This window comes from Enhydra lutris, unplaced genomic scaffold, assembly GCF_002288905.1.
Source record: "Enhydra lutris kenyoni isolate GAN:26980312 unplaced genomic scaffold, ASM228890v2 scaffoldscaffold5, whole genome shotgun sequence".
NCBI lineage: Eukaryota > Metazoa > Chordata > Mammalia > Carnivora > Mustelidae > Enhydra > Enhydra lutris.
In genome coordinates, this window is record NW_019154089.1 from 4,075 (window position 1) to 13,598 (window position 9,524).

Sequence of the window (9,524 nt, forward strand, 5' to 3'; positions counted from 1 at the left end):
ATGCCTGTGTCAGAGTTGATGGACACATAGGAGGAGAGGGAAGCCCCCTGGAGAGTGTCTTCAGACAAGGAGTAAGTGACTCGAGCATTCTCCTGGCTGTCTGGGTCGGATGCAGTCACAGAGAAGATGGAGGCACCTCTGGGATTGTTTTCAGGGATGTAGACAGAATAGGAGGACTGAGGGAAGGCAGGCGGATTGTCGTTGATATCTGCCACATTTAGGTAGATAAGTGTTTCTGTAGACAAAGGTGGAATTCCTTTGTCTGTAGCTGTTATAGTGATGTTGTACAAGGATACCTGTTCTCGATCTAGTACTGTATTGGTCACTAATTGATAATAATTGTCTACTGATTTTTCCAGTTCAAATGGCAGACTTCTTGAGATGGAACAGGTTACCAGGCCATTCAGGCCAGAGTCTCGATCATATACTTGAAAAAGAGCAATTACTGTTCCTGGAGGCGTACTTTCAGCAACTGATCTACTTCCAGATGTAACTACCACTTCTGGTACATTATCATTTACATCCAAGATAGTTATTACGACTTTTGCTCTGTCAACTAGACCTGGCCGATCCCTGGCTTCAACATCCAACTCATAAAAGCTTGAGTCCTCATAGTCTAGATTTGCAGAAGTTGCTATTTCTCCAGTGGAAACATTCAAGCAGAAAATCTTTGAGATCTTTTCTGTTACCCTTAGGAAGGAGTATGTTACTTCTGCGTGGACTCCTTCATCCTGGTCAGTAGCATTTACCGACAATACTGGTGTACCTACTGGCAGATTTTCAGGAATGCTCACACGGTAGATAGGCCGAGTAAACACTGGAGCATTGTCATTCACATCTAGGACAATCACCAGAATTCGTGCAGTGCCTGAGCGAACAGGGTCACCGCCATCCACAGCAGTAAGAACCAGGTGGTGAATGGCCTCTCCCTCCCGATCCAGGGCGCGCTCCAGCACCAGCTCTGGATATTTGGGCCTATTGGCTTCGCTCCACACGTCCACTGAGAAGTGACTGTTCTCGCTGAGTCTGAATCCCTGAAGAGAGTTCATTCCCACATCCAGGTCATAGACCTCCATTAGTGGAAAACGAGAGGATGGGACTGCATTTTCCAGAATTTTCACTTCTAATTCTTCCCTGAAGAATCCGGGTGTATTGTCATTAATATCCACTATTTCCACTTCTATGGGATAAAGATTCAGTTTATCCTCAATAAGGATGTTAAAACTCACCAGACACGGTGCAGTCTGGGCACAGAGCTCCTCCCGGTCTATCCTGCCCGCGGTGACCAAGCTGCCGCTTCGCGGGTTCAGAGTGAAAAGCTGTGACCTACCTCTGGAGACGATGCGGACCCCACGCTCCGCCAGCTCCTGGGGCTCCAGCCCCAGATCGTGGGCTATGTTTCCCACGAAGGAACCTTTGTCCAGCTCCTCAGGAATGGAATAACGGATCTGCCTGGCCCGGGCCTCCCACAGAATCCCCAGAAGAATGAAGAGCACCACCATCCCGCTGCGGCGCCGGCGCTTTTGCAGAGCGGCCATTACTGGCTCCTTAAGGACTTCCTTGGGATTACGAGTAGCGGGAACAGGTTTGCAATCACTTTTGTGCTTCTCAGAATTGGAAGTCAAGCTCCGTAAACAAGTAGATCAGTTGAGAAGCGTTTTAAAATTAGAATTTCTGCGCAGCTGGAGAGCTATCCTGTCTGATCTGCTTTTTTGCTGGGGATATAACCCCAGTTCTCCTTGTTTTCCTTGCCCGGGTTAGTGAACAGCGACACTTAGAGTCCTAACTTAATACTGCACTGTCTTTGCATACAGAGAATCTTATATTGGCTAAATCTTGCTTAGGTGTCACTGGTAATATTTCTCTCCCCAAAAGAATAAAAGAGAATATTTTGAATAATTTTAGATGTTCCCTGGAATTTGCCACTCATTTTGTGTTATAGCTCTTAGGGCCTTGGAGAACAGAAATAAGATTACACTTTTATGTAAATCTTGAATTTTCACATTCCACCATCATTTGTATTTGCCCCATTTGCATTTTTTATGATTTAAGTTCTTATTTAAATTCTAATTAGTTAACATATAGTGTAATATTAGTTTCAGGAATAAAATTCAGTGATTCATCACTTACATATAACACCCAGTGCTCATCACAAGTGCCCTCCTTAATACCCATCATCCATTTAGTCCATCCCCCTGTCCATCTCCCCTCCAGCAACCCTCAATTTGTCCTCTAGTTAAAAGTCTTTCTTATTTGTCCCATTTCCAATAAGCAACAACACATTTAGAACCAATCCACCTACTGCCAGTTACAAGTATTGCCATTTTTAGATGTCACTATTTTATTAACATGTAGAATAAATAACCTTAGGCAATATTTCTGTATACCTTTTAAAAAATGAAAGGGGGTGCTTGGCTGGCTCAGTTGGAGGAGACTGCAACTAATCTTAAGGTTATTTTTTTCTAAATATATTATTTATTCACTTGAGAGAGAGCATGAAAGAGGGGAAGGGCAGAGGGAGAAACAGACTCCTCACTGAGCAGGGAGCATAACCCAGGGCTCAATCCCAGGACCCAGAGATCATGAGTTGAGCCGAAGGCAGATGCTTAACCAACTGATTCACCCAGGTGCCCCAGAGACTGCAACTCTTGATCTTGGGGTTGTGAGTTTGAGCTTCCTGTTGGGTGTAGAGAGGACTTAAATGAATTTTTAAAAGTTTAAAAAAAACATGAAAAGAAAGTGAAAATATATTGACTATAATGACAAAAAATTATATATTATATACAAAACAGTTTAGGATTAACTGCATTGAGACTAAGTAAACCACTTAATTGCATACATTTGTGTTTAATTATATATTTATAATATGTTTCCCAATGACCGTATGATACTAAGGTATCAAAAATGTTTAAGGATATATGGCTTTGTATTTAATAAAAATTTCAAGACCATCACAAGGCCACTTCCCATGAAAGACTGCAACAAGATAAATGAACAAAAAATTCTAACAATCCCCCCATGTGATGTCCAGAAAAATCTATAAAACACAATAAAAGCAGGGCATACTTAACCTGTATACGTTTTACTTCTATCATAATTATTGACCTCTAGTTACAATTATGGAAAGAAAGGATTTTGAAGCAACTCACCTGTTGCAAACTGACTGAATTAGAAGTCATTTGGGGATCTGCATTACTGGTACTTTCAAACCAAGAGGCTTCATTACACAGAAGATCTTGTGGTGGAATATTTTCAGGCTTTATATTGAGAAATTTAAACTCGGTCTTTGAGGAATGTGAGGCAGCACATAAATTGTAAGAATAAGGCAAAGTCCCTTCACTGAAGTTGGGGAGAGCCCCAGATTCGTTCTTGGAGCAGACATTAGTCTGAAAGCAGGTCCAGGAGGCAGGGCTGGAGGAGCGGCGCAGGCTCAGGGCAACCGCCAGAATCACCGCGAGGAGGAACAACACCGAAATCAAGGCTAAAGCCACCACCAGGTAAAACTGCAACTCAGCCTGAGGGTCAGAGGGCTCAGGGCGGTCGCTGACATCCGGCAGCACCTCCTGTAAGCTGTCGGCGAAAACCAGGAGCAGCGTGGCCGTGGCCGAGAGCGGCGGCTGTCCCCCATCCCGCACAGCGACCAGCAGGCGCTGGCGGGCCGCGTCCCGGTCGCCCAAAGCACGCGCCGTGCGCACCTCGCCCGTGCGCAGCCCCAGGCTGAAGAGTCCCGGCTCGCTGGCCTGCAGCACGTGGTACGACAGCCAGGCATTGTGTCCCGAGTCGGCGTCCACCGCCACCACCTTGGTGACCAGGTAGCCGGGCTGCGCGGCGCGCGGCACCGTGTCGAACAGCGCCGAGCCGTCGGGCCCCAGCGCCGGGTACAGCACCCGCGGCGCGTTGTCGTTGCGGTCGCCCACCAACACGCGCAGGCTCACGTTGGCGCTGAGCGCGGGCGAGCCCTGGTCGCGCGCCTGCAGGGTCAGCTCGAAGGCGCGCAGCTGCTCGTGGTCGAAGGCGCGCTGCGCGAACACCACCCCGCTCTGCGCGCTCACGGACACGTAGGATTCCAGCGCCCGAGGCTCCAGGTCGCTGGCCACGATGGAATAGGAGACGCGACCGTTGGGCCCCAGGTCGGGGTCGGAGGCGCTGACTTGGGCAATTGAGGCGCCTGGAGGATTGTTCTCTGCCACATGAACGACGTACGAAGGCTGTTGGAAAACTGGCGTGTTGTCGTTGACATCGCCAATGTGTAGGGTGATGCTTGAGCTAGAGGAAAGGGGGGGCTTGCCCCTGTCGGTGGCTGTGATAGTGACATTATACTCAGGAGTCTGCTCACGGTCTAGAACTCCATCTGTCACTAATTTATAGGTGTTTATCGAAGAAGAGACTATTTTAAATGGAACATCACCTTCTAATTTACAAACAACTTCTCCGTTGTGTCCAGAATCCTTGTCACGGATTTTAAGCAAAGCAACGTGTGTTCCCAGCTTGGTGTCCTCCATAACGATATCCCGCAGAGATTGGAATACCACTTCTGGGAAATTGTCATTTATGTCTTGGACCTCTATCTCCACCGTACATTGGGCAATCATTCCTCCACCGTCCCTTGCTTCCAAAACTATGGAATATTCTTTGACCTCCTCAAAATCTAACGTATGTAAAATAGTAATTTCCCCCGTAATAGAATTTAGGTCAAACTGGGTGATCTGGCCTGCTTCCGTGAAAGAGAAAGTGATCTGGGCATTGACACCCTCATCCTGGTCAGTGGCCATCACTCGAAGCACAAGGGTGCCCGGAAGAACGTTTTCCGGAACAGCCACCCTGTATAGCTCTTGGCTAAACACTGGAGGGTTATCATTGGCATCAGTCACTAGGACCTGTATCTGGGCAGTACTACTAAGGGCTGGATCCCCGCCGTCCAATGCCGTCAAGATGAACTGGTAGGATTTCTGCTCTTCCCGGTCTAAAGGCACCTTTAGTACCAGCTCAGGGTATTTACTGCCATCTAATTTCTCTTTATTCACGAGTGAGAAATGATCATTGGGGCTGAGCTGGTAATTCTGTAGTGAGTTGGTACCAATATCTGCATCATGGGCAGATCCTAAAATAAATCGTGCCCCAGGCTTTGTAGACTCACTTATTTGCAGGTCAAAGGAAGTTTGGATGAACTTGGGGGTATGGTCATTAATATCTTCGATGTCCACACTCACGTGATAAAAGTTCAATGGATTTTCAGCAACAGCCTCAAATTCCAGAGTACAGGCTGTCTTCTTCCCACATATCTGCTCCCGGTCTAGCCTGCTGCCCACAAGTAGCTCCCCGCTCTTGGCGCTCACGGTGAAGTAAGCCTTCTCCGAACTGATGCGCAGTTGTCGAGTCGGTAACTCATGCACGCTCAGTCCCAAATCCTTGGCGAGGTTCCCCACCACCGACCCCTCGGGCATTTCCTCGGGAATCCCGTAGCGGATCTGCTCAGACAGCGCCGGCCAGAACAAAGACAGCAGGAAGGGAAAGAGCACCGGCCGCCTCTCAGCCCAGCCCCTCTCCGCAGCGCCGCTCCCCATCCCTCTTGCTCCCTTCAGGTTGCTCACCGGCCTGGAGACGCCGGATCACAAATAATCTCTGGGCTGCAGATGTCCAGAGCTCCGAACGGCCTGTAAGTCCTGTGTGAGGGTCAGGGTTTCTTCTTTTCCACAGGAGGAAGTGGTGTAAAGGCTCGGGCTAGCGAGTCGGATAGGGAAAGTGCGCTGCGGCTGCGCGAAGAGATCGCCAGTGCCCAAGCTCTCCATTTTGGCCAACAGCGGCGCCCACAGTCCGCACTAGGACACTGCAGCCTCTGCTGCTTCAGTTTAACCAGCTACAATAATTACAATCCTGAGCATAACTAAACAAGCCACGCTTTTATGGTAATATATTTAATATCTTAAATTACAAAGCCTTTTAAAGGCATTTTTTTCTCTTGTTTCCAATTTATTAGAAATATGTTGAGTTTTTATAGAAACCTACATATACTGGTCCATCCATTTCACCCTACTACATACATACATTGAACTGTTGCCTTTTGCTAAGTACAGCCCTTGTCAGTAGCAATATAAAAATGAGTAAAACAGAGGTCTTGACTTCAGAGAGCTTATCACCTACTGACTTCACAGAATTATTTTATTAGGTATAATATGTGAAACAATTTTAATCTTCTTTCATTGATACCTAAATGTTTTCCCCCAACATTTGTACATTATTAATGCGGTTTCATGTTACATAGAGAATACTAACACTGTTGGAAATTATTATGTAAAGTTGTGCAATTTCATACATTCTCAAACATCTTCTGATAATATTAACACTCTCTTTTAGAAATAATTTCTCAGGGCGCCTGGGTGGCTCATGGGGTTGAGCCTCTGCCTTCGGCTCGGGTCCTGATCTCAGGGTCCTGGGACTGAGCCCCGCATTGGGCTCTCTGCTTGGCGTGGAGCCTGCTTCCTCCTCTCCCTCTGTCTGCCTCTCTGCCTACTTGTGCTCTCTCTCTCTCTCTCTCTCTGTTAAATAAATAAATAAAATCTTTTTTAAAAGTATTAAGAAATAATTTCTCTTTACTCTTGACTATCTAAGGAAGTATTCACTCAAAGAAAAAGAACTCTCTCCCTATGATGTAGCCAAGAGATGATTTACTCTACCTTCTTCTTCATGTCTAAAAATTACTTGGATTATGTCATACCCAATATAGTATATTAATTCATTCTTAAAAGTCACTGGGGAAATGTTTTTCTATTCTTCAATACACAGTCACAAAAGGATATTTCAGTAGATCACATTACTTTCTTATCTATGTATCTATGTTATACTGAAGTAATGACTTTAGAATTGAACTTATGGTAAGTTTATTTATATAAATTTCCTGGGAAAATGACATTTGTTCTATTTTACTCCATGTGTTGAAGTTTTTTAATAATCAGTGAATGTTTTGAATAAGAATAAGTACTTTTGTCAGGACAAGTTTCCAAACACTTTTAAAAATTGTGAAGTATGAATAATATAGCTTTCCCCTCAAATGTCTGTGCACCCAAACACTACAGAAAATATGAAGTTAAATCTCACCCACATTATGTACAAAATAGGAGGAAACACTACAGAGCCCTTGGGAAATGCCCATTTTATAACTAACAAATGCTTTATTGTGTTCTTCATTCTCATGTAATGACAAATCAAGAGTTAGCACTGTTAAAATGCTATAACAAGGAATACAGAAGATATATAATCCAGATGGAATCATTTTTAATTGAACTGATCAGCTTGTTTAGAATCTATAAGTGAAACTTCTTAAAATCAACATTCTCAAACTCTCTTACCACGTGAACACAGCACATTTCACATGGCTGTTCAACAGAACAATTCATTGGAACTTACCGAAAACATCTTTTGTATTTTACAAAATGACATTTTATTTCAAATACGATCTTGTTGTCTTTATTTTTGGGGGGGTGATGGAAATTTTAGATTTTAGATTCTATGTCTTCTTTAGTATGAGCTCTTGGAGACAACTGACACATAAGGGAACCAGTTTCACCTACTACCAAGTTCCACCCTTTCAAATGTATTTATGTTCTTTTTTTAAAAAAAGATTTTATTTATTTGACAGAGATTACAAGTAGGCAGAGAGGCAGGCAGAGAGAGAGAGAGAGAGGAGGAAGCAGGCTTCCTGCTGAGCAGAGAGCCCCTGTGATCATGACCTGAGCCGAAGGCAGAGGCTTTAACCCACTGAGCCACCCAGCCATCCCTGTATTTGTGTTCTGAAATATAATAAGAAGTATCACAGTTTTGAAGGGTACTGATGCAAATACAAAGTTCATAAAAGGGGTTTAAAGTGATCTCCAAAAGCCTAGAAAACTTCAGATCTTCAAGATCCTAACCCTAAAAGAATCCCAAAATTGTAAGATGTATTTTACTTTTACTAAGCTAATACAAGGATTTAAAAGTCTCACTTATTTTTATCTCAACTCTAATTAGGAATATATATTTCCCAAATAGAAAACAACTTACCATATGTGGTTGGGTAACTATTTCTTTTTTTAAAGATTTTTATTTATTTATTTGACAGATAGAGATCACAAGTAGGCAGAGAGGCAGGCAGAGAGAGAGGAAAGGAAGCAGGCTCCCCTCCCCGCTGAGCAGAGAGCCTGGTGCGAGGCTCCATCACAGAACCCTGAGATCATGCCCTAAGCCAAAGGCAGAGGCTTTAACCCACTGAGCCACCCAGGTGCCCCAGGGTAACTAATTCTTAAGTTAATGAGTGATTAAGTGATAATTATAGTAACATATGGAAAATAAAAATTTATTATTATGTTTTTCTTCTTTTAAAAAAAAGATTGAGAGAGAGAGTGTGAGCATGAGCGGAGAGAGGTGCACAGGGAGAGAATCATCAAGCAGAGTCTCCACTGAGCCAAGAGCCCCACCTCTGCTTGATCTCACAACCCCGAGATCACTACCCAAGCAGAAACCAAGAGTCAGAGGCCAACCAACCAAGCCACCCAGGTACTCTAATTTTTTGTATATTTTTAAAAGATTTTATTTATTTGTCAGAGAGAGAGAGAGAGCACAAGCAGGGGGGAACTGCAGGCAAAGCAGGCAGAGGGAGAATCAGGCTCCCCACTGAGCAAAGAACTCCAACCAAACTCGATTCCAGGAACCTGGGATCATGACTGAGCTGAAGGCAGACACTTAACGGACTGAGCCACTTGGGCATCTATATAGATAGATCTATATCTATCTATCTAGAGCTATATAGATAGATCTATATCTATCGATTTAAATATAAATAGATCTATATCTATCGATCTATGTATATAGATTATATCTATCTATCTCTATATATATTTTTTTAAAGTAATCTCTACACCCAAAGTGGGGCTGGAATTCACTACCCTGAGATCAAAATACTCATGCTTTATTGACTGAGCCAGCCAGGTGCTCCACATATGGAAAATTGTTAAAAGATTGAGAGTTAACATTTAAACAATCTTGTCCAAGTCTTTGGAAAGCAAATGAAGCAAATGATCACGATTAGAGCTCAATTTTATAGTACCAGCACTAAAACCAAAAACTTTGTGTTTCAGTTTTTAAAACCTTTTTAAACTATCTCCACAATGTGTGTTTTAAAACATAAATTTATAAAAAAAAAATAGAATTCCTCTCAGAATTAAACGTGAACAAAGAACTGAACTCACCTGAACAGAAGCAGCTTCATCCTTACATTGACGAAAATCTACCGATGTTAACAAGGAATCATTTTTCTCACAGCTCTCCAGACTGATTAGCGTGTCCACATAGTTGGGCTGGGGGAAGATCAGGTGACTCTTGCGCGAGTCCGCGGTGAGGGAGACCTCGTGCGAATAGGTCTGCAGGAAAGCCCGCACCCCGTCCACACCCAGGAAGTGCGAGGCCGGCACGCCCACCAGCCCGCCTCCTGAAGCCTGGAGCACACGCGACGCGTGCCAGCGCCTCAGCCTGAGCGCCAGCAGCACGATGAC

At 44.2% G+C, this 9,524-nt stretch overlaps 3 protein-coding genes across 3 annotated transcripts in view; all 3 read right to left on the reverse strand.

Annotated features, from left to right (window-relative positions):
- The window catches only part of LOC111140929 (protocadherin gamma-A5-like), a gene marked incomplete at its 3' end in the record, with an annotated part of 5,604 nt that extends 4,066 nt beyond the window's left edge, over positions 1 to 1,538 (reverse strand). Inside the window, exon 1 of the mRNA XM_022493195.1 lies at positions 767 to 1,538. Coding sequence (XP_022348903.1) covers positions 767 to 1,538 — 772 coding nt within the window. The remainder of the gene's footprint in view (positions 1 to 766) is intronic.
- A 1,569-nt stretch (positions 1,539 to 3,107) lies between these two features.
- Positions 3,108 to 5,714, reverse strand: LOC111141042 (protocadherin gamma-B4-like). The gene has a single exon (XM_022493370.1). The coding sequence runs from the start codon at positions 5,562 to 5,564 to the stop codon at positions 3,108 to 3,110; it is 2,457 nt and encodes an 818-aa protein (XP_022349078.1). The 5' UTR covers positions 5,565 to 5,714.
- A 3,435-nt stretch (positions 5,715 to 9,149) lies between these two features.
- Positions 9,150 to 9,524, reverse strand: part of LOC111141043 (protocadherin gamma-A8-like) — a 2,508-nt gene continuing 2,133 nt past the window's right edge. Inside the window, 1 exon segment of the mRNA XM_022493371.1 lies at positions 9,150 to 9,524. This exon segment is cut by the window's right edge and continues 49 nt beyond it. Within this exon segment, the coding sequence (XP_022349079.1) occupies positions 9,150 to 9,524 (375 nt within the window).